General features: G+C 52.4%; 1 protein-coding gene across 2 annotated transcripts; it reads left to right on the forward strand.

The window, feature by feature from the left end:
• The first annotated feature begins 6,725 nt into the window (after window positions 1-6,725).
• On the forward strand, window positions 6,726-23,839 carry LOC106022689 (H-2 class I histocompatibility antigen, Q10 alpha chain). Of its 2 annotated transcripts, XM_040732476.1 has the most exons (6): window positions 6,733-6,901; window positions 18,574-18,873; window positions 20,165-20,440; window positions 20,824-21,099; window positions 21,214-21,332; window positions 21,836-23,839. In XM_040732476.1, the coding sequence occupies exons 1-6, from the start codon at window positions 6,850-6,852 to the stop codon at window positions 21,878-21,880; spliced, it is 1,068 nt and encodes a 355-aa protein (XP_040588410.1). In that variant the 5' UTR covers window positions 6,733-6,849; the 3' UTR covers window positions 21,881-23,839. The 2 variants fall into 2 exon arrangements, with proteins under 2 accessions (XP_040588411.1, XP_040588410.1); XM_040732477.1 differs by lacking the exon at window positions 21,214-21,332 and having other exon boundaries at window positions 6,726-6,901.
• The last annotated feature ends 684 nt before the right edge of the window (window positions 23,840-24,523 follow it).

Genomic DNA, 24,523 nt, shown 5'->3' on the forward strand with positions numbered 1-24,523 from the left:
AACTTAATTACTTACTCATGCTGGCAAACGGCTCAGCAGTTAAGCAAGGAGGGGGGAAAAAAAGGCCAGCGTCTGAGGGCTTCGCAGAGTAACTGAGGGGATGGGAGAAGGGAGTGAAAGACCCCCAGAGTGGGGAGACCCTCACTCAAGTCTCGGGATAAGCCGACGCCCCAGTAATTCGAGAGAGACCGTTCTTGATGCAAGCATACGAGGTTTATTCGGGGAACCAGTGCACTGGGGCCGAGCTCATGACCCTCACAGGGGCAGAGGAGTTCGACCCCTAGTAGCTGCAGTCGGGGGTTTTTTAAAGGGAAAAACTGAATCAGGGAGTTAGGCAAACATCATAAACATAACGGATGAGAAGTTAGATGATAGCTTACGTCTTAACAGGAAGGTTATCTCAAGCAAGCATTCTTTGGGCATTGTACAGTTAAACACTGAGCAGGAATATGGTGAGCTAGTTCCTGGATCAGGGAGGGTTATCTTTTAAGTTTATCTGGAGTTCTCCGGTTTTTCAGGAGAGGGCAGAAGGGCAAGTCACTCTGTGATGGGCTAGTCACTAGGGGTCTTAAAATGTTGAGTTGGGATCTCTCAGGAGCGATGGGGCTTCGAGTTGTGAGCTACCTAGCGTGGGTCCTGGGAGCTGCACCTGGGGCCCCTGGAAGGGCCATGCTTTCACATAAGAGCATCCGTCCAGCCTGTCCTTGACCTTTCTTTTACCCAAACCTGCACGCCTGATTTCATGAATTCCAATTGCATCTGCTAACTTTATTTATACCTTTGAAATTTGGGGGCATCATTCACGATTGCTTGTTTTTTTTTTTTTTTTTGTTTTGTTTTGCTTTGTTTTTGGTTTTTTTTGGGTTTTTTGTTTTGTTTTGTTTTGTTTTGATGCAGGGTTTCTCTGTATTGTTTTGGAGGCTGTCCTGGACCTCACTCACAGGGAACTCACTCACAGGGAACTCACAGGGATTGTTTTTGTTTTGGTTTGGTTTGGTTTGGTTTGGTTTTTCGAGACAGGGTTTCTCTGTATTGTATTGGAGGCTATCGGTCCAGCCCGGCCTCGAACTCACAGAGATCCCCCTGCCTCTGCCTCCCAAGTGCTGGGATTAAAGGTGTGCGCCACCACTGCCCGGCTGTTTTTGTTTCTAATGGGTTTTATCTTTGTGTTTTTGAGACAGGGTTTCATATAGTATTGGCCGGCCTCTATCTCCTGACCCTGGCCTCCACTGGGCCCTTTCCTCTGACAGCAGTGTGCCACTGTCATCAAATTCAAAGACAATCTGACCCGGCTTGATTTTGTGCTCTTAAAGTCACTTCATTAGCGGGGCTGGGGTGGCGCACAACTTTAGTCCCAGCCCTCCGGAGGCAGAGGCAGGCGGATCTCTGTGAGTTCGAGACCAGCCTGGTGTACAGAGAGAGAGTTCCAGCACAGCCTCCAAAACAATACAGAGAAACCCAGTCTCGAAAAACCAAAAAATAAAAAAAAATAATAAAAAAATAAAAAAGTCACCTCATTACTTCAAACAGAGTATCACTTGATTGTGAATGTCTGCTCCCCGCTTTGTTTAATTTCCTTAGGTTCAGAATCAGGGTGCAATCGCAAGACCAGAAGGGCTTCACAATGATATTCTCATTTAAATGCTACCACGTGCTATGGTCCGAGTTCATGGCTGTCACCCATTCTGTCGCCCCCCACCCCGACTCCTCTCCTTCCTTTACCCAAATGGTACAATGTCAACTTCATGTACAAGGGTTCTGACTGTTCTCTGACTTGTTTGCCGTGTGTGGGCGGGGCGGGGCGGGGCGGGGGCAGGCCGAGCACGTGCCACAGCATGCAGGCAGAGGTCACATGGCAGCCAGCAAGAGTTTGGTCCCTGGGGCCAAACGCTGACCTTACCCACTGGATCTTCTTGCCAGCTCAAGGGTTTGCTTTTTTTTTTTCTTTCCCCACTTGGGGGAAGGGCTTTTTTTTTTAATTTTCATTTTTTTGAGCATGGTCCAACTATGCATATCTAGTTGGCCTGGAACTCACATTAATCCATTTTCCTCTACCTGCTGAGTGCCGGGAACTAAAGGCGTGCGCCACCACACTCGGCTTTTTTTTTTTAAGCGTTTATTTTTGTGTAGATGCATGCACAACACAGAAGGCATGCAAAGGTCAGAGCACAATGTCCTGGGGAGTTGGTTCTCTCCTTTGATGTGTGGTTCTGGAGATCAAACTGAGGTCAAGGCTATCAGCTCCGTGGCAAGAGTTCTTTCCCGCCGAAACATCACAGGGCCCCTCCTGCGCAAGCTTCAGCCTCCTACCTTCCCACCCCATGCTCAGCCCCTCAACAGGACCGGGAAACATCACAGGTTTAAAGGGTTTAATGCCGTCACCCCCTTAGTTCCTGTTCACGTCGCTCGATAGTCTGTTGGAATACCAGTTAGACCCAGCAGTGGCCAACAGCAAGATTCCATGTCCTAGGAATGGAAAACTCAGACCCTCAGAGCACGTGGGCTGCAGGACAAAGTGTGCAGGACTGGTGTCTACTCACAGCCTGGGAGCTGTGAACATATCAGTGAAAGAAGCTCAAAGCCCACCCAGGGGCCTGTGAGATGGTCCCCCACCCCACCCCCAGTGAAAAGTGCTTGCTTCGAAGCCTCTGATGACCTGGGTTTACCTCCTCCTGCCACACTGAAGGCAGCTGCTGCAGGCCACTGAATCCCCTGCATCCAGAGGAGACTGGAGGGTACAACGGCAGCTCCTGTTCCCTTCTCTCTGCCAAGAAAAGGCAGGACCCAAAGCCCAGGGCCCTCTCCAGACTCCTCTGTGAGGACCTAGAATCCCACCAAGACGGAAGAGACCCGACCCTACAAAGGTGTCCCCTGAGCTCCACACACATGCCACAGCATACATGCAACACAACCCTGCCACCAACACAACCGTAACAAGACCAAAACAAACAAACAAACAAAAAATGTAAAAACCTAGCCTGGTGGGGGACGTCCTTCTGTATATATGTTTCTCTTATTGGGTTGGCGAGTAAAACACTGTTTTTGGCTATACAAAGCCCTACAACCACAGAAGAAGAAAGGTTGTTGACATGACTCAGCGGGTGAGTCGTCCGTGTGTGACTCGGTCATCCCCCGATACAAGTTCATCAGCTCTGAGTTGACTCAGTCACTGTGCTCATAAGCCCCGCCCCCCACCCCAAACTGAGCTCAAGCAAGTCTTATTTTCTTTATACGAAGCGCGTACCCCTCTCATGGTCATTAATCCACTTGGTGTGAGATAAGCTCTCTAAGCATCCGTGTAAGAGGCATTCGTCTTCCTGTGCCTGGGTTACTACACTTAACATAAAAGTCCTGCGGCTCCACCCTTGCTGTCCTGAACTGAAAGACTCCACTCTTTTTTCATGTTGGATCTGTCCATGTGTGCACACGTGCACGTGGGTGTGTGTCTTTGTGTGAGTCGGAGGCTGGCTTGCTCTGTCCTCTTTGATCTCTGCTCGACTCATTTTCTAAGACAGTGTCCTTTCACTGAACCTGGAGCTTAGCAGTTCAGCCACGCTGGGTAGCGGGGAGCTCCAGAGAGTCCTGTAACCTGTTCATCTCCCTGGGGATGCTGGGCATCTGAACTCGGGTCTTCACGCTTGCATGGCAGGCTGAGCCATCTCTTAGGACCTTCCCTTTCCTTTGGTAAATATCTACTGGTGAATATCTGGGTCTTACAGTAGCTATATTTTTTAGTTTGGGGGAATGTCCATGCTGCTTTCCATAATGGCTATGGTAATTTACTTTCTCCCTACCCCACCCACACACACACGTTTTTTTTTTTTTTTCTGCCCGCTATTGCTGTTGCTAACTGGCACTCCAACAAAAGTGGTGTGTCACCGTGGATCTGGGTGCATTTCTCCGATAGTGAATCTTGACAATTCTTCATAGGTGTGTCATGCTTTGCAGACAGGTCCTTCGACCACTTTTTTTCTTTGTTATGTAGTTTAATTTTACTTTTTTTTTTTTTTGGTTTTACGAGACAGGGTTTCTCTGTATTGTTTTGGAGGCTGTCGCTCCAGCCGGCCTCGAACTCACAGAGATCTGCCTGCCTCTGCCTCCCGAGTGCTGGTATTAAAGATGTGCACCACCGCCTGGCTTACTATTGCTTTTATTTTGTTTTTGTTTTTCGAGACAGGGTTTCTCTGTGGCTTTGGAGGCTGTCCTGGAACTAGCTCTTGTAGACCAGGCTGGTCTCGAACTCATAGAGATCCTCCTGCCTCCTGCCTCTGCCTCTGGAGTGCTGGGCCTTACTATTGTTTTTAAATACGTGTTTGCACACGTGTCTCTGTGTGTATCTGTACCTGTGGGTGACCGACTAGTCCAGACGAGTGTATCTGGAACTGGAGTTACATGTGGCTATGAACTGCTGGACATGGGTTCTGGAAGCCAAACTCCAGTCACTCCTAACAGCTGCACGTGTCCAGTCCCATCACCCCTTTTACTGAAACAGGGTCTCAACTGTGCCCTGGCCTGCAACTCACTACGTAGCCCCAGCTTGCCTAGAACTCACGGCAAACCTCTTGTGTCAGCCTCCTGAACACTGGAATACATTTGACACTGTGTTTCACCTTTCACCCTGGAGACCAGGAAAACCCCAAACGACTCGCTTTGCATTAAGGTTTCATGCTTCTGTCTTCCTCTTGCCTAAGATGCTGTTTTCTTCTCCAACAGAGTTCTGACTTAGTTCATGGTTCCTCTGTGTGTGTGTGTTGGGGGGGGTCCACTTAGTTCATGGTTCCTGTGTGTGTGTGTGTGTGTGTGTGTGTGTGTGTCGGGGAGGGGAGGGGAGATCCTGAAGAATTGCCTTTGTCTTCCACACCAGCTCACCCACTTTATTCTAGAAGCTCAGTTATACGGAGGCCCCCATGGTCCAATCACCCCTAAACTGCCCCCACTGCCCTGATAACTCACAGTTACACTGAGTAACAGCGATGAAACCGAGCTGCCTTCTTCCCTAGTCAGCAAGGTGTTGACCAAAGTTTCCCATATATGGTCATTACTGTATTAAACACATTTCCCCCACTGCCCTGATAACTCACAGTTACACTGAGTAACAGCGATGAAACCGAGCTGCCTTCTTTCCTAGTCAGCAAGGTGTTGACCAAAGTTCCATATATGGCCATTACTGTTTAAACACATTTCCTCCATATGTATTTTTTTTTGAGCCAGGGTCTCACTGTGTAGCCCCAACTGACCTGGAACTCACAGACACCCACTTCTGCCTTCAAAGTACTGGAACTAAAGGCACATACCACCATGCCCAGTTTTATATGCCATGGTTTTAAAGATTTGTTTTGCTTTAATTTTTAATTATTTATGTATACGTGTGTGTGTGTGTGTGTGTGTGTGTGTGTGTGTGTGTGTGTGTGTGTAACCCTCAGAGGTGAGGATCAGATCCCCCAGAATGGAGTTCGGTGACTCACCTGCCATGGGTGTCAGGAACCAAACTCAGTCAGGTCTTGCCAAGAACCCAGCAAGAACAGTTGGGTGCTCTTATCCACTGAGCCGCCGCTCCAGCCCCAGATTTATGTTTTTATTTTATGTGTATGTTTGACTACTCTATACATGTACTCCATGTGAGTGCAGTAAGCACGGAGGCCAGAAGGGGGCATCAGATCCCCTGGAGTTACAAAGGGTTGAGTGCTAGGACCTGAACCTGGGTCCTCTATAAGAACAGGAAGTGAGCCAGGCGCTGCACCTGGGAGACAGAAGCAGGAATCTCTCTATTGAAGTCGAGGCCAGCCTGGTCTATATAGAGTGAGTTCTGGAACAGCCAGGGCTATATATAGAGACCCTATCTCGGAAAAAAAGGAAGAGAAAGAGGAAGAAAGGGAGAGAGAGACAGATGTGTCAGAGCTTGCTCAACAAGAGTCAGCTGGGTTACACCTGGGTAGGGGCGTGAGGATAGAGAAAGGGCAGATCAAAGAAACAGAGGCAGAAACACATAGATTCGGGCGGACTGCCCGTTTCATGCCTTTCAGCACACCGGACAGCCCCGAGTTTAATTTAGACCCCGCTTATAAATAGACTAGAGGCAAAGCGGAACGAAGAGCAGCGTAGTCGGTAAACCGGCCCCCAGCTCTGTCGCTGGGCGAGAGGACAGCCTGGCTGCCTATCACGTGAGACCTGCTGGAAGCAAGCAGCTTCCTTCCCTATCTCCGGGTGCACGTTATAATGTGTTATATAATGTGGGGCTTAATCAGAAAGAACCTCCTCTCAAGGAGGCTGCAACAAGCAAGCCCGAACTCTTAATGCCTTATTAAGTCAGAACAGGCTCCAGGTGGAGACCGAGTCACTTGTGGGTGCCCCTTCCCCCCAAAAAAGATATTACATTGGGGAAGTATCCAAGGAATTGGAAACTGAAGTGCTGTGGTCTGGCGGCAACTGTCGGGAGGTGGGGGAAGGGAAGGCTCTGGGTCACAGAGGAGACGGGGCCAGAATTCAAAAGTAAGCAAGCTGGAGCTTCCGCAAGGTTTCAGCCCGCCAGCCAGGTTCCAACCGGAGAGAACTCAACTGTGGTACTCAGAGCCAGCGGGACACACACACACACACACACACACACACACACACACACACACACACACACACACACACACACACACACAACATACACACAAACATACATCCCCCACAAAGAATGCCTTCATCCTGATGGAGAGCTCGGCTGGGGAATCCCCGAAAAGACACACCCCCTAAAAGCCCGCCTACTTAGTTGCCAACGCCTTCCCCACAACGGATCTCAGTTGCAAGTTCTCTGAGGTCTCATTTCTTAGGGGAAGACAGATTTGGACCCTGCACCTGACAACCATGTGGGTTCTTATCTTCTGGCTCCTGATTCACCCCCTGGACATCGGAGCCAGTGAGTTGGAGATGGAAAGGGGGTGGGGTCGTGTCATGTCGCTGGCCAAATTCAAGGGGGGGGGCAGGGGGGCTGAGACCCGACCTTAGGACATTTTGCAGAAGGGCTGCACTTGGGAAGTGGAGGTGGGAGGATCTGGGGTTCAAGGACATCAGACACTTGGCAAATCAGAGGCCACCTTGGGTCCTAAATGAGGACCAACAGAAAACTAAAGCCTGGCACTGGTGGTGCACACCTCTGATCAGAGCACTAGGGAGGCAGAGGCAGATGGATCTCTGTGAGTTCCAGACCAGCATGATTTACAGAGGGAGGGAGTACCAGGACAGCCAGGGCTATACAGAAAAACACTGTCTGGAAAAAGAAAAAAACAAAACAAAAACAAAGAGAGAGACAGACAGAGTGAGAAGGGAGGGAGGGAGGGAGGGAGGGAGGGAGGGAGGGAGGCAGGAGACAAGGAGACAGACAGACAGACAGACAGCAGACAGGGAGGGAGGGAGGAAAGGAGGGAGGGAGGGAGGGTGGGAAGGAGGCAGGCAGGAGACAAGGAGACAGACAGACAGACAGACAGGGAGGGAGGGAGGCAGGCAGGCAGGGAGGGAGGCAGGCAGGCAGGGAGGGAGGGAGGCAGGAGACAAGGAGACAAACAGACAGCAGACAGGGAGGGAGGGAGGGAGGGAGGGAGGGAGGGAGGGAGGGAGGGAGGGAGGGAGGGAGGCAGGCAGGCAGGAGACAAGGAGACAGACAGACAGCAGACAGACAGACAGACAGGGAGGGAGGGAGGGAGGGGGGATACCTTGCTCAGCCTTGATACAGGGGGGAGGGTCTTGGTCCCCGCTCAACTTGGTATGCCAGACTCTGCTGACAGGTGTGGTGGCATCTCACACCTGTGACCCCGTAACCCCAGCATTTGGGAGACTGAGGAGAGACTGCCGTGAGCTCTAGGCTACCCAGGCTTCAGAGTAAGATAAGACTCTGCCTGCCCACCCTAACACACAGGAGAAAAACAACTATTGTATGCCCTCAGGATGTGGGCAACATCGTACTCTCTACCTTTCTAAAGAGGGAGCAACCAACCACAGTGTTCCAGGAAATACTGCCTGGACCTGCACCAACAGACTACCAAGTAAAAACGAAAACACAGTTCAAATACACATAATTTGATTCAATACAGCGAAATCTCACTCAGCCATACAAGGGAACTGCATGCCATCTTCCTGTAAAATTAAATCATGGCATTGTGGGGAAATGGGTGCAACTGAAACCAGTACACTAAGATGCAAGCCTCAGGCTGGGCATTGGTGGCGCATGCCTTTAGTCCCAGCACTCGGGAGGCAGAGGCAGGTGGATCTCGTGAGTTCGAGGCCAGCCTGGTCTACTGAGCGAGTTCCAGGACAACCTCCTAAACAATACAGAGAAACCCTGTCTCGAAAAACAAAAAACAAACAAACAAAAAAGACAGGAAGTGAGACAAAATAAAACAAAACAAAAGCAAGCCTCAAAAAGACAAATACTATATATTTTCTCGGTGTCTGGAACTCCAGTTTAAAAAATAGTGTGTGTGTGTGTTGGCCTTGATAAAGTATACACCTGTAATCCCAGCATTTGGGAGGTGGGAGCCAAAGGCTCGGAAGTCCAAGGCCAGACTCACACCATGATCTAGACGCTGGTCTTGGCTATCTCGATAATAAACATAAAAAACAAATGTTGAAAGACCCCACAATTGGGATACTTTCAATCTGAGAGACCCTCCCCAAGGATCAGCGAGGCCACACGTATGGATGCAATCAGCAAGAGGTTTTATTGATCACGCACGGGTACCCAGGCGTCTTGGTCTCGGGAACCAAGCGCGCCCAGATGGGGAACAGGGACGCCTTATGTAGCAAAAAGCGCGGGTACAGAAGCAGATGCATGGTTACAGGATTTCCATTGGTCAATTCAAATGAGGCGAGAGGTTAGACTGAGGTTACCTGGCTTGAATACAAGGAAGTTGCGGGTGGCTGACTTGGCTTTATCTTGGGCACATTTTGGTTGGGAAATTCCGGGTAATCTCCATCCCTAGTTCCAGATGGCCCACCACAGATATCCTGTTTGTCAAGCCCTCGACCTTAGAATGAACTCAGACGGTTCCTGGCAGGCTATACCGGGAAGGGGTCTTTCATTCCCCCATTTCTCTTGTGACTGAATGGAATCTTTCATTCAGATGACTCAGTCAGCTCTGGATCCATCTGTTTGAGTTGTTGATACTGTTGTGTTAAAACCATTGCATGTATGACAGAGAACCTATCCTTCACGAACTGGGTTAAACGGTTAAGAAGGCAGGGTCCCAATATCAGGATGAAAATGAGAACCATTACGGGCCCTGCTATGGCAGAAATCAGGGTAGTAGACCAGGGCGACTTATTGAACCAGCCTTCAAACCAGCCCCGTTGGGCATCTAAGAATTTCTGTCTCTGATCTAATCTCTGCCTCAGCTTAGCCATGTTGTCTCTCACGATTCCAGTGTGGTCGGTGTAAAAGCAACATTCTTCCTTTAGAGCTACGCATAATCCCCCTTCCTTAAGGAACAATAGGTCCAGACCTCTCCTATTCTGCAAGACTACTTCAGACAGGGACTTGAGTGACTTCTCAAGGGCCGTTACCGATTCTTCAAGGATTCTAATGTCTGACTGCATGGCTGTCTGTAGCTGGTGATACTGGGTGGTTTCTGAAAGAGCTTTAGCACCAGTGCCTATCCCGGCCGCTATTCCCCCGACTCCCAATATGAGGGCCAGCGTTAATGTGACCGGCTCCCTCCTGATCCGAAGTTGGGATCTTCCTTCGAACTGGCTGACAAAATATTCTGAGGTATGATAAGTAATTCTCGGCCACAGCTGAACTAGGACACAGTAGTCCCGGGACATGTTCATAACGGCGGCGGAAACACAGGGAGTCAGGCCTGTGCTGCATGCCCAGTAAGTGCCGTTAGGGGCGGCTAGATAGTATGTCCCTGGACCCAAGGTCTGGGTAGAGTTGCAGAGGAGGGTATGAGAGGGAGGAATTTTCCCTATACATGTACCCTGTCCTGAGACCTCAGTTAGGGTCAATCGGTGTGAGGATCCCTCGGCACACGTGGACCCTGTAAGACTGAGTTCAGTAGTCACTTTCCTGTGGGTCCTGCATGTCCAGAAGTGTGGTTGGAATAGTTCCTGACCACCGCAGTGCCCTCATAGTAGGGGGGGCTTGACATTAAGCAGAGCCAACAATCCTGGGTCTTGTCAGGTTGAGTCCCATTTAGGGCTAGGTAGGCCCCCTGGATAAGGCCTATAAGCTGGTCCCTGGTGCCGGGTTGGGCAACCTCAGTGGAGCTGGCGGGGGGGGCGAATTGGTGGCGTTCAGTGAGGGAAGGCACTCTGGCTTAGGGGCGGATGGGTCGGAGGGATGCCGTTGGTCCGCCAGCACGGGGTTCGGTCCAATAGGCATTGGACTGGCTTGGACGGCTAAGCGGATCGTAAAAGTAACGCCCCTATCTTCCCATGGCATGTACCATCTCAGCCCCCAGGTCTTTCCCCTCAGCCACTGGGTGTAATCCTGTTTGCCTTGTTGGGTGAAGGTAATGTTGAGGGGGAGACAGGTGGCTGAGTTGCAGGACCAAGAGCCCCATCTACTGGAGCCATAATCGCAATCAAAGCGGCCCAGAGGAGGCCGCGAATAATTTCGGTGTACCTCAATCAGGTCCCAGGATGACCGGGGTTTCCAGTAGGCGTCTCCCGTGGTCTCACAACCCCAATTGGCACAGAAATAATTTTCATATCCCCCACATCTTAAGGCTCTAGACTGTCCCTGTTGGGGGCAGACGTAGAAATCCATTTGTGCCAGGAGACACCTAGCTCTAGGGTCGCGACACCCTTGTGGCCAGGTCTTTCCTAGGGGTGGCAGAGGGGTTTCCACTGTCTGAGTAATCTCGTGGGCTCCGACTGTGGGAATATCCCAGGTCTCCAGCCCTGCGGCCAGCTGGCAGAAGTCGGGAGTGAGGGCGGGCCACCAGGTGCCAGGTGCATAGTAGCCTGAGAGGGACCAGACCATCTCCCCCGTTTGGGAGAACACCTGCCAAGTCAGCTGTTGGGGGGTATGCGGGCTTCCCTCAATCCCCATAGGGGAAAGGGAAAACAGTAGTAGGACAATCAGACAACTCGGGAGAGTCTTATCTTTAGAGGGTTTTGAGTACGGTGGGCTGTCCATGTCCTTTGTGGCTGAGGATCGTCTGATCGGGCCGGCTTGACGTGGCTCGTGTGGATCCAAGCGGCAATCCCGTCAACCTTTACCGCGGTGGGAGTGGTCAACAAAACCAGATATGGTCCCTTCCAGTGAGGTTCGAGGTTTTTGGTCTGATGGCGTCTGACCCAGACAGCGTCTCCGATCTGGTACGGATGGGGCACGACCGGATTGTTTCTCTGGTCCCGGTACGCCTGGGCTAGAGGCTTCCACACCTCCTTCTGGACCAGCTGGAGGGCCTGTAGATGGGCTTGTAGAGAAGGAGTATTAGCATAGTCAGAAACATCAGGGCCTAAGAAATTAACAATGGGCACCGGGGCCCCGAACAGGATCTCGAATGGGGTCAACCCATGTGGTCCCGGCGTATTCCTGGCCCGATACAGGGCAAGTGGTAGCAGGAGGACCCAGTCTCTAGTGCCAGTTGCAAGCGTCAATTTGGTTAAAGTCTCCTTAATCGTTCTGTACATTCTCTCTACCTGCCCTGAGCTCTGGGGTCTATATGCACAATGTAGTTTCCAATCAATCCCCAACAAGGTGGCCACTGTTCTGCTTACCTGGGAGATGAAGGCTGGACCATTGTCTGACCCTATTACCTGGGGCATCCCGTATCGGGGGAAGATTTCTTCCAATAGCTTCTTGGCCACCACAGCGGCAGTCTCGTGTCTTGTCGGGAATGCCTCCGGCCATCCTGAAAAGGTATCTATAAAAACCAGTAGATATTTATACCCATACTTGCCCGGCTTTATTTCAGTAAAGTCTATTTCCCAGTGAGTGCTGGGCCTGTGACCTCTGGTTCTTATACCCGGAGGCAGCTTGATCTTAGGAGCATTCACCCTGGCGCAGGCGTCACAACGTTCAGTGATTTCTTTGAGAAGAGTGTTCTTCTATAGAAAGAAGTAAACCTCTTCCTCCCGTTCTAGAAGCTTTTTCATCTTCTGGTAGCTGAGATGCGTGAGGCAATGTAGGCAGGAGATCAGATAGCGGCCCATTTCGTAGGGCAACACTATTTTTCCTTGGTACATCCACTTTCCTGTTTTTAGATCTTCCTGTGCTCCCAGGGAGTGCAGAGCCTTGACATCCTCGTCAGTGTATTTCCATCGGGAGTCATCATGATGTGGTCTGGAGTCAATCGATAGGGCTTCGACCCGTTTTCCCTCGGTGGCGGCCGCTTTCGCCACCCAGTCGGTCATCCTGTTGCCTCTTGCAACTGGAGTGTCCCCTTTCTGGTGCCCCGGACAATGGATGATACTGAGAGCTCGCGGCAGATGGATGGCCTGTAGCAAGGCTAGTATTTCTTTTTTATTTTTAATCTCTTTACCCTCCGAGGTGAGCAAACCTCTTCTCCTGTATATTTCGCCATGGATGTGGGCCGTGGCGAAGGCATATCTGCTGTCGGTATATACAGTTAATCTTCCTCCCTCCGCCAGTCTTAGGGCCTGGGTCAGAGCTACGAGCTCTGCTCTCTGAGCGGAGGTTCCTGCTGGTAGGGCTTGGGACCATATTACCTGATCTTCCGTGGTCACCGCCGCTCCGGCCCGCCGCTCTCCATGCTCCACGAAGCTGCTCCCGTCCGTGAACCAGACGTGGTCAGGGTTGGGGAGGGGCAAGTCCGAGAGGTCTGGGCGAGTGCCATGTACCTCGGCCAGAATCTGCTGACAGTCATGGTGTTCGGGGGTGCCAGGGAGAGGTAGGAGGGTGGCCGGGTTTAAGGCCACCGGGGCCCCATACCGGATTCGGTCGGTATCTAATAGTAAGGTTTGGTAATGAGTCATCCTCGCATTGGTGAGCCATCTGTCCGGGGGTTGCTGGATGATTGCTTCGACAGCATGCGGGGCCAGAATGGTGAGGGGCTGGCCCATAGTCAGTTTGCCAGAGTCTTTAACCAGAATTGCTATTGCTGCCACCATTCGGAGGCAGGGTGGCCATCCTGCGGCCACTGGGTCTAGTTTCTTGGATAGATAGGCCACCGGCCTCCTCCATGGTCCCAGCTTCTGGGTTAACACCCCTTTCGCGTAGCCCTGTCTTTTGTCAACGTATAACTCAAAGGGTTTCAGCAAGTCGGGCAGTCCCAGGGCCGGGGAATGTAGGAGGGCCTGTTTGATATTCTCAAAGGCCTGCTGCTGGTCCGTTCCCCAGTTATAGGGGATACCGGTCCGCGTGAGGGGATAGAGGGGGGCGGCCAACTCAGCGAAACCCGGGATCCAGAGGCGGCAGAACCCCGCGGTCCCCAAGAATTCCCGCAATTGTCGGGGGGGTTCTTGGGGCGGGAATGTCTAGAATAGTCTGCTTTCTGGCCTCAGTCAGTCACCTCTGCCCCTCCTTTATCTTGTAGCCCAGATAGGTCACTTGTTTTAAACAGAGCTGGGCCTTTTTGGCCGACGCCCGGTACCCCAGACTCCCCAAACCTGGAGTAGGGTCTCGGTACCCCGGTGACAGTCTTCCTCTGACGTAGCCGCCAGCAGCAAATCATCTACGTACTGGAGTAGAATCAGAGAGGGGTGCTGGACCCGAAAAGCGGCTAGATCCCGGTGCAGTGCCTCGTCAAAGAGAGTGGGGCTGTTAAACCCTTGGGGTAGCCTTGTCCAGGTCAGCTGACTGGAGATTCCCCGAGCTGGGTCCCTCCATTCAAAGGCAAATAACAACTGGCTGTTGGGGTGTAGCCTCAGGCAAAAGAAGGCATCCTTGAGGTCCAGGACCGTATACCAGTCGTGGGTAGGCGATAGCCCACTAAGGAGGTTGTAGGGGTTGGGCACTGTGGGGTGTAGATCTTCAACCCGTTTGTTAACCTCTCGGAGGTCCTGGACTGTCCTGTAGTCCCCCGTTCCTGGCTTTTTGACGGGTAATAGAGGGGTGTTCCAGGGGGACTTACAGGGTACGAGGATCCCTTGATCCAACAGTCTATTGATGTGAGGAGCTATGCCTTCTCTGGCTTCCTTGGACATTGGGTACTGCTTCACGGCGATTGGGATGGCGTCCGCTTTCAGAGACACAATTATGGGTGGCTGGCTATCGGCGAGACCCATGCCCCCCGGTCTCTGCCCATGCTTGGGGGTACTTGAGTAGCCATTCCTCCATATCGGTTGGGGCCTTTTTATCTTGTTCATGTAGTCTATATTCATCTTCTATAGACAAGGTAAGCACATGCAAGGGCTTTCCCGATGGGTCAGTAATGTTAGCCCCAGTCTTTTCAAAATGTATCTGAGCCTTTAATAAGTCCCTTCCCAGCAACGGGTATGTTACCTTGCCGGTCACTAGTTGTACTTGCCGGTTGGTGGTCCAGTGGTAGGTCTTCCCTCCCGTGGCTCCCTGGACCCAGGCCGTGCGGCTGCTCAATGTGCCAGGGGACCTGGTCAAAACGGAGTGCTGCGTCCCTGTATCTACCAGGAAGGTCACAGGATGCCCCCCTACATGTAGGGTTAGCCGCGGCTCAAGGGGGGGCTCCTGGCCTTGACCCCCTAGTCTTCTAGATTTAGGAGAGAAGTTGAGGCCTGGGGTCTTGTATTTCTGTTCCGATTTTGCTTCTTTGGGCACTCTCGTGCCCAATGTCCCCGTTCTTTGCAATAGGCACACTGATCTCTATCTACCCTGGGTCCTCTTCGATCTCTTCCCTGTCTATCCTGCCGCTGTCTCTGTCCTGACACTACAGTGGCCATCAACCGTGAGAGCTCTCTCTGTCTCCTTTTATCCCTGGCATTTTCTCTCTCTTCCATCTCCTTTCGCTGCCTTTCCTCCCTTTCAATGTTTTCTCTTCTCCAACGCTCTTCCCTCTCCTCCTGGCTCTCTCTATTATTGAATATCTTCTCTGCCTCCTTCAGCAAATCAGGGACCGTATACCTCTGTAAATTATCCAGCCTCTGTAATTTATTATGGATGTCTGGGGCGGACTGCCAGATAAATGCCATGGCGAGACCAGTGGCTTGTCCTGGGTCCTCTGAATTGTAAGGCGTATACATGCGGTACGCCTCCTTCAATCTCTCGAGGAACGCGGTGGGCGTTTCCTCTGCTTGCTGTAAAACCTGTTTTACCTGAGCCAAATTGGTGGGGCGCCGAGCTGCCCCCTGGAGACCCGCTATAAGCAACTGGCAATAGAGACGCAGATGGGTCTACTACCTGCCTCAGTAGTAAAGTCCCATTCCGGCCTGGTCAAGGGAAAGGCCGCATCAATCTCATTAGGGAGCTGGGTAGGTTGTCCATCCGCTCCCCTCACATTCTTCCGGGCTTCGAGGAGGACCCGCTGTTTCTCCTCAGTGGTCAGGAGCACCTGTAAAAGCTGTTGGCAATCATCCCAGGTGGGTTGATGAGTCACTAGGACTGATTCTAAAAGAGAGATTAATTGCAAGGGATCTTTAGAAAAAGGAGGATTATTGTTCTTCCAATTATAGAGATCTGAGGCGGAGAACGGCCAATACTGCAGCTGGCCGTCCGGGCCGGTACGCAGGGGCAGGGCGGTGGAGTCTGCAGGGGCCTGTTCTCGTCGCCCCCTGAGGCGGCTTGCCATAGGTGAGGGGGCCGCCTCATCAGTCGCAGCAGGTCATTCGGCAAGCACGGCTTCCGCCTCATCAGCCGCCGCCTGGGGTGCCTCTTGATATGGAGGCGGCTCAGACAGGAGATCCATAAGTAGAGTCTCTTCTCCTGCAGGCAGAACCTTAGGTTTGGAAATGGGGGGCGCCTTAGGAGAGGCTTGCATAAGAGCTGGGTATAGGTCGGATCGGGAGGGGGTAGGGGCTGGGAGTGGGGTCAGGGGAAGGGGAAGAGAAGGTGCGGATGGTTTGGCAGACTTGGGGGAAAGAGGGGCCATTCCAGAGAGAAACGGCTTGACCCATGCAGGCGGTTTCTGAACCAGAGCCTCCCAGGTGATGATATAGTCCACCTGGTCAGGATGTCCATGCGGCCCTGGATCCATGACTTTTTCTTTTACCTGCCTAATGAGGTCTAGGCTAAATGTGCCATCCCGCAGCCATCCGACATTGAAGGTGGGCCATTCGGAGGCACAGAAAGCTACCCATTTCTTTTTGTGCACATCAGCAGATTGGTTATGTGCATATTCCTGAATCTCTTTCCAGTGTTCGAGACTGAGGGACAAAGGGGTGGTAATCGTTTGTCCCATTTCTTCTGAGAGGATAAAGACGCAAATACCGGTTACAAGGAACAAACACAGAGACAGACAAAGAAATCGCACGGCGTGGCTCCGGCGCAAAGCCGAAAGCAAACTTTCAGATGGGAGGGTAACCTGTCTCTCTTCCTCCCTCAGTAGGACTGAAAATCCCTCTCCTTGAGGGACAGCCCCGAACAGAACGGAAAAATGCCTGGGCATAGATCCGTGAGAGCCAAAAATCAGACGCTCCTGGGACGTCTCCCGGAGCCACGGTCGGGGTTGGGGGGGTGGGGGGGTTATGAACCCGTCGGTTCCTCCCCTACCGCCAGTTACAGATGTACACAGCTGAGTCCTACAGACGCAGGCACGGTTTCAGAGACACAAACGACCGGGCAGGCAGACACTGGAAGACACTAGACGACACCAGACAAACAGCGGATCCGCACAGTCAGCTTACCTCCCAGTGGTGGGTCGGTGGTCCCTGGGCAGGGGTCTCGATCCCGGACGAGCCCCCAAATGAAAGACCCCACAATTGGGATACTTTCAATCTGAGAGACCCTCCCCAAGGATCAGCGAGGCCACACGTATGGATGCAATCAGCAAGAGGTTTTATTGATCACGCACGGGTACCCAGGCGTCTTGGTCTCGGGAACCAAGCGCGCCCAGATGGGGAACAGGGACGCCTTATATAGCAAAAAGCGCGGGTACAGAAGCAGATGCATGGTTACAGGATTTCCATTGGTCAATTCAAATGAGGCGAGAGGTTAGACTGAGGTTACCTGGCTTGAATACAAGGAAGTTGCGGGTGGCTGACTTGGCTTTATCTTGGGCACATTTTGGTTGGGAAATTCCGGGTAATCTCCATCCCTAGTTCCAGATGGCCCACCACAGATATCCTGTTTGTCAAGCCCTCGAGGCGCCAGGGGCCCTCGACCTTAGCATGAACTCAGACGGTTCCTGGCAGGCTATACCGGGAAGGGGTCTTTCAATGTAAGGCTGTACAAGCATGTGTATGTGCCTTCACATATATGGGGGGATTGCCAAACTAGAAGGGGATCGTGAAAGGGAAGGGGGAGGCGGTCAAGGAGGCAGGTGGGACAGGGCACATGGATGAAACAGCCGGGTTAGGAAAGAGAACCGAGCAGCTAGAGGAGGAGCAGGCGTATGGGACAGAGCAGTGAGGGAGAAGGCTGAAGGACAGCAAGACCCAACGGCACGGGCTGCAGAGCGCTCACTGGTGAGGCCACACACGACGCTGCTCTGGCAGAGGAGGTGGGGACGGGGTCCTTAGACCCCCAGCACCCACGCTGGGCACCTGACAACCCCGTAACCCCACCTCCAGGGAATCTGACTCCCACTTCTGGCCTCTGTGGGTGCGTTGCGTATGTGGTAAGCAGCGTATGTGATGCGCGGGCACAAGCCGAAAGAAGAGATCAGATCCCCCGGAAGTAAAAGTTACAGACTCGTGAGCAGCCAATGTGGGTGCTCTGCAAAAGCCGACAGGTGCCATCTCTTCGGTCCCTAAAATAATCTTTACAAAAAGAAAAGGTGCTTGGGATGAGGGTCAGGGGGATAGCCGCTCTCAAGCACGCAGGAGCCCTGAGTTCGATCCCCGGAACTTAGAAAGCAAACCAGCCCTGCACCCCCGGCATAATGGCACATATGCACAAAGACACTAGACAGAAGCCATTACTCTGTGCTCTGACTTGTTTATCTATCTGTTTATTTATTGGTTCTTTCGACACAGGGTTTCTCTGGGTAGCTCTGTAGACCAGGCTGGCCTCGAGCTCACACAGAGATCTGCCAGCCTCTGCCTCTGAAGTGCCAGGATCAAAGGCGCGCGCCACCACTGCCCGACCCTAATTTCTTTCATTTAAAACAAACAAAAATCTGTGATATGGGAAGAATTACGGGGGGGTGATGCGTCACCCGCAGACAGGGCCCTTGGGGAGGCCAGAAGGGGTCAGGAGCTGCAGATACAGACGGTTGCCAGGGGGCCATGTGCGTCCGGGGAATTATAAATGCACGCGCGTGCTCGGGTCTTCTGTAAGAGTGACCAATGCGCTTACCCACAGCGCTGTCTCTCCAGCCCCTCACACTTAGCATTTCTTGGTCAGTTCCCTGAATTATCCTAGTGCACAGTGTGGGATTTGATTCATTTGGCTGGTGGGTTGCTATGAAACTGTTCTCATGCTGCATACCCTGTCTCCTCTACAGTCCACACGCAGGCGCACGCAGGCACACACAGGCACTGCACTCATCCCCCCACCCAGTAGCTGGGTCCTCACAGTCAGTACCTTACACTAAATCCTGATTCCCACCTCAGGGTCGCATTCGCTGCAGTATTCGTACATGGCTGTGACTAAGCCGGGTCCAGGAATCCCTGAATTTTCTGCCACTGGCTCCATAGACGACCAGCCCTTCATCCGCTTTAACAGCGAGAGCATGAAGGCAGAGCCTGCTGTTGACTGGCTGAGGGAAGATCCAGGGTACTTTGCTGAAGAGACCCAGGTCTTCACCAATCGGATGAAGATTTTCCAGTTGAGCCTGAGAAACATACAGCAGTACTACAACAACTCTGGGGCCCGGAGTCAGAGAGGGGCAGACGGCGCCCGCCAGCAAGCAGGTATGTGCTCGGAGAAGGTGTTGGGACACAACTGACCTATCACCTCATCTCATCCCCAGAGGCTGGAGGCCCTCAGTGTCCTGACAGACTGATCATCCCTGGAGAACAGGTTGGCTCAGTCTGCTCCCGGAGCTCAGGGTCTGTGTGACAGACATCCATCTGTCTGGTGTTAGTCCGAGTCACAGATGTCCAACCTCGCGAACAGCTCAGAGCCATTTGTCTTCAAAGCACTTACAGCTTCCACGGGGGAAGCTGGGGACCCTCGTGACTCCAAGCCAGGGGGCCTTGGTTATGGCTGACTTTGGAATTCACTAGAGAATTCTTCAGCATGAAAGCTTCTTGTTTTCTTGCTGGTCAGTGGCTGTTTCGGTTCAGCTTGGGATTTTGTTTGTTTTCCTTTTTTTTTTTTTTTTTTTTGGAGACAGGGACTCAGGGAGCCCAAGCTGGCCTCTAATTCACTACGTAGCTGAGGATGACCCGCCCGCACCTCCCCCACCCCACAAGTCAGTGCTTGTGTTCTCTAGAACCCCACGGAGAAATATACGGAGCATAGTGCGTCCTTTACCAGCATGCTCCTGTCCCTGGTTATGCTTGGGCCCGGGGACTGCTACCTCAGAGTCCTGTGGGGTTATGCCCCATGTGCACAAGGTGAAGAGAGTTGCAGAGAATGAATGACCTGCGTAACGACACAGCAAAACCTAAGTCCTACCACCCTGGCTCTTTTCCTAAACCCCAAGCAGCCTGGCCCCCGACAGCACTTAAAGGCATTATCAGTGGTCAGACTACATGAGCTAGAGGGTGAACGCCCTCTAAGGAGAACGCAAGGAATCCCGTGGGCAGGAACAGGAACCGTTATGGAGGCTTTTCTTGCCCCGCCAAGTCCCTGCTAACCCTCCCACCAGCCCCCAAATGAACACACGAAGACTTACGTTAATTATTAAACCGTTGGCCGATGCCCAGGGCTTTTTAGTGGCTAGCTCCGTCTTAATCATTAACCCACTGTTATGTACATATGTACATATTTTTCACGTGGTCTTGGCTTACCGGAGGAATGCCAGGACCTGTTGTTACTTCTTTGGCGGCTACGTGCCCTTGCCACGCCTACCATTCCCAGAACTCTCCTGGCCTCCTAGTTCCACCGATCACCCATTGGCCAAACAGTGTCTTATCCATCAACCAGTAAGAGAAACATATATACGGAAGGACGTCCCCCATCAAGGGACCATAATGGAGAGGTTTGGGAGATACATCTGCGGGCACTGACATGCTTGTCCTGGGGGGGGGTTCCTAGGCCCTCACACTCTCCAGTTCACATACGGCTGTGAGTTGCGAGATGACAGAAGTACCACGGGGCATTGGCAGTATGGCTACGATGGCAGGGACTACCTGACCTTGGATTTGGACTCCATGCAATATATAGCAGCCACATTCATTGCGGGCTACACCAAGAGGAAGTGGGAATACAGCGAGTACTGGCTGGAGAAAGACAGCAGCTATCTGAAGGAAGAATGCATACTTTGGCTGGGAAACTACTTGGCCCTGGGAGGAGACAACCTCATCCGAACAGGTAAACACCCCATCCTGGCCCCAGCCCTCCTCCGTGTGGCCGGCAGGGTAGAGAGCTCACTCTCCAGCTGGTGGAGAGCGCCTGTGGCACCGCCACTGGATCACGGGGATGGATGTAGGTGGGTCCGTCTGGGCGTGGCCAATGTGCTAGGGGCGGGGCCAATGTGTTAGGGGCGGGGCCAATGTGCTGGGGTAGCTTCCCACAAGCAGATGTGCACATTTTTTCAGTCTCCTGGACTGTGGTCACCTACCGCCACCCCTCTACTCTCTAAATGTATCACAAAGGTCCTCGGGGCTGTCTCCCACGTCTGCCTTCTCCCCCCCCCCCTGCTGAGGACGTGACGCTGTGGCCACCACCAGCAGCTATCTATCTGTTCACTGTAGACCCTCCAAAGACGCATGTGACCCACCACCCCAGACCTGATGGTAAAGCCACCCTGAGGTGCTGGGCCCTGGGGTTCTACCCTGCTGACATCACCCTGACCTGGAAGAAGGATGAGGAGGAACTGACCCAGGACATGGAGATGGTGGAGACCAGACCTGCAGGGGATGGAACCTTCCAGAAGTGGGCAGCTGTGGAGGTGCCTATGGGAGAGGAGCAGAAATACACATGCCATGTGCACCATGAGGGACTGCCTGAGCCCCTCACCCTGAGATGGGGTAAGGAGGGAGTGGGTGCAGAGCTGGGGTCAGGGAAAGATGGAGCCTTCTGCAGAGCCTGAGTGGGGTCAGGATTCTTCATCTTTCTTTTCCCTTCTGTTACCCTGGTCACAGAAGAGTGTGATAGGAGCAGATGTGGACATGCAGTGTCCTGGAGTGTCCCTGTCCCTGTGCTCATTGCTGTTTTCATAGTAGCTGCGTTTCTAGTTGGAGTTGCCTGCTACAGGTTTAAGGTAGGAAAAGGAGGTCTGGGTGCCCTATGGTGAAAGGGGGGCGGTCAAGAGTTAAGTTGTACTAGGCAGTGGTGGCGCATACCTTTCATCCCAGCACTCGGGAGGCAGAGGCAGGTGGATCTCTGTGAGTTCCAGGACAGCTAGGGCTACCCAGAGAGAAACCCTGTCTCGAAAAACTAAAACACACACACACACACACACACACACACACACACACACACACACACACACACGGGCATTTTTAGATACTGGCAAGGTAGACAATGTACAGGTTTTAACCACTGGGGCATCTTTTCAGTACAAAAGTGACTCTAACCATACCTCCTGCCCCTCGTCAGTTCTAGAGCTCTGAAGTTTAAATCCAGCTTTGTCTGCTTCATCTTGTAACAACTGGGAACAGGGTTAGGGTCCTTCGCAAGAGCGAGTGCAAACTCTTAACTGCAGAGCCATCTCCCCGCCCCTAAAAAGCTCCATTCTCCGCTCATTGACTTTTGTGTTGATAGGTATTACAAACTCTGGCATCTCATCACATGTTCTGCAAGCTATAAGAAACAACCTTGAGCTGGGCGTTGATGGCGCACACCTTTAATCCAAGCACTCGGGAGGCAGAGGCAGGCGCATCTCTGTGAGTCCGAGGCCGGGCTGGCCCGACAACCTCCAAGACAATACGGAGAAACCCTGTCTCGTGAAACCAATAGCCAATTTTAACGAGCGGCTAGGCCCAAAGGACACAGTTTTTACTGGAGAGGACATGATCTCCCAAGGAAGCACACTCTCTTGGGAGATGGACAGACCTGCAGCAAGCCACGGAGCCACAGGAGAAGCCTGACAGGCGGCTTGATAGACCATCTGCCTTGGGGAGAGCTAGACCCCCAGTCGGAAGAGCGAAAGAGCACAGCAGGGCTGGTGACACGACCCGGATTCCTCATGTCCGGGTTGTAATCACTGTGCAAGGAGTTTGCTATTAATAGTAGGTGACTCAGACTTCCTCCTTTTGTCCTTGGCTGGAGAGAGACCCTGTCCTCCGTCGTCGAAGCCAATGGTTTAGTGTGTTCTCCCCTGTGAGCCCCCTCTCTCAAACTCCGGCTTGCCTGCCTTTTCTGAAGCACCTCTATATTTGGCTGGCCCAGGATGCCCTCCCCGTCTTCACAGCCAGAATCCCACCTGCAAATCCTAGTTGCCATGAAAAGTAACATGTGCTGGGTCGTTCTGTGTTAACTTGACACACACAGGCTGGAGTCATCTGAGAGGAGGGGCCCTCGACAGAAAAGATGCCTCCTTAAGATCAGGCTGGAGACAAGCTTGTAGGGCATTGTGGGGACAACAGACCTTGGCCGGAAACCCACTCCCCCATCAGCCTGGGAGCAGGCAGCTATAAGACAATGTTTACTAAAAACAATACTGTGCCCAGAGCAATAAGTTCCTGATAAGACCTCGCCCACAGGAACCCCTGACCTCTACCTTTTCCAATGACTAATCGTCTCTTCCTGACCACCCCCCCCACCTCCACCACTGGTGTCAGGTCATAACCAGCCAGGGGTAAGAAAGGGGGCTAAAGCTTTTCTTGGGCGGAAGCTTTTTATTTTTTGGTTTTTCGAGACAGGGTTTCTCTGTATTGTTTTGGAGGCTGTCCTGGAACTAGCTCTGTAGACCAGGCTGGCCTGGTCCTGCCCGGTGTGTCTGCACTCACTGCTTTTGAAGATAAACTGTTACCTGCAACTGTGGGTTAAGTAAACCCCATTCCCACCAAACCATACTGCAATGGGGGTTCTTCTGTATATATGTTTCTCTTACTGGTTGGCCAATAGCCAGGCAGGAAGTATAGGTGGGGCTACCAGATGAGAATTCTGGGTAGAGGATGCAGACAGGAGCGGAGAGACACCTTAGCTACCAGGAAGAGAGGACGCGCCGGGAGTTCTTCGGTAAGATAAGGCCATGTAGAAGTTCATAGATTAGTAGTTACGGGTTAATAATGAAGAGAGAGCTAGCCTGTCAGGAGCCTGAGCCATCGGCCAGTTTTATAATTAACATAAGCCTCATTTGGGGCCAATTGGTTGCAGGGCTAGGAGGGAGAGAAACTCAGTCTGCAATAGTGATCCTAAGACAAACATGCTCAGCCTGCAGAGATCAGATTGGGGACATCTTCTGCCCACGAAACAGCATGGGGGGAGGGAGACTTTGCGGCTATCTTTGACTCTCTTAGTCACAGACGAGAAATGACTAATGGGGGGGGGGCTTGGTGGTGGTGAGACCTTGGTGGTGAAAGCAGGCTTATCACACCGGTGCACACGAGCCCACTTGTGAGGGACATCAAGAAACTCTGCCTACACCTGTGACTCTGAGCAAAGCCGTGCAGTGTGGAATTCCCCGGAGCTTGGGGTCACAGACAGCACAGGAAGGAATGACAAGTTGAGGATGTGAGTGCGGCATGCTCTTTACGTGGTATACGGTAAGCACACAGGCCGGAGGATAAAGAACGGAAACTAATAAAAATCCTTTTAACTGCATCTACGTTTATCTATTGTGTGTGCATACATCAGGGGCCAGAGGACAACCTGCAGGAGTCTTGTTCTTGATGTGAGTTTCTCACAAGCAGGCTGTGAGCACACACGGGCACCCGCTCTGCACCCCAGTGCCTAGGGCGTGGTTCTGAAGCTCGGGGCCAGCCTCCGTTTCCCTAGTCTGTTGCCACGCCTGCTGTTCTACACCACACCCTGGCTCCTGCGACTGCTGCTGGGCCGCACAGGCTGGGCAGCTGTAGGTGGGAACCTGAGCGGCGGGAAGGGCTGAAGTGAACCTTTTCCCTCCGGTGGGTTTCCGGCAGCTGTCTTATTCACAGTGACGTGAGGCAAAGCGCAAGAAGGGTAACGTGGACGGGGACCCCCCCCTACAAAAGTCATCACTGTCACGGATCACATTCGGAGAGTGAAGGAAAACTTCTAACACACGGTACAGACAGGAGGCCAGAGAGATGGCTCAGCAGTTAAGAGAGCTTACTGCTCTTCCGGACGATGGGCGTTCAGTTCCCAGCTCCCAAGTAGGATGGCTCACAACCACCTGTAATCCAGCTCCAGGGGATCTCACTGTCCTCTTCTGGCTTCCTCAGGCACCCGCACAAGGAGTCTGTACACTAGTGGCATGCATGTACACACACACACACACACACACAAATGGGGGCATAATAAAACTCA

The sequence above is a fragment of the Mesocricetus auratus genome, unplaced genomic scaffold, assembly GCF_017639785.1.
Source record: "Mesocricetus auratus isolate SY011 unplaced genomic scaffold, BCM_Maur_2.0 Super-Scaffold_100027, whole genome shotgun sequence".
NCBI lineage: Eukaryota > Metazoa > Chordata > Mammalia > Rodentia > Cricetidae > Mesocricetus > Mesocricetus auratus.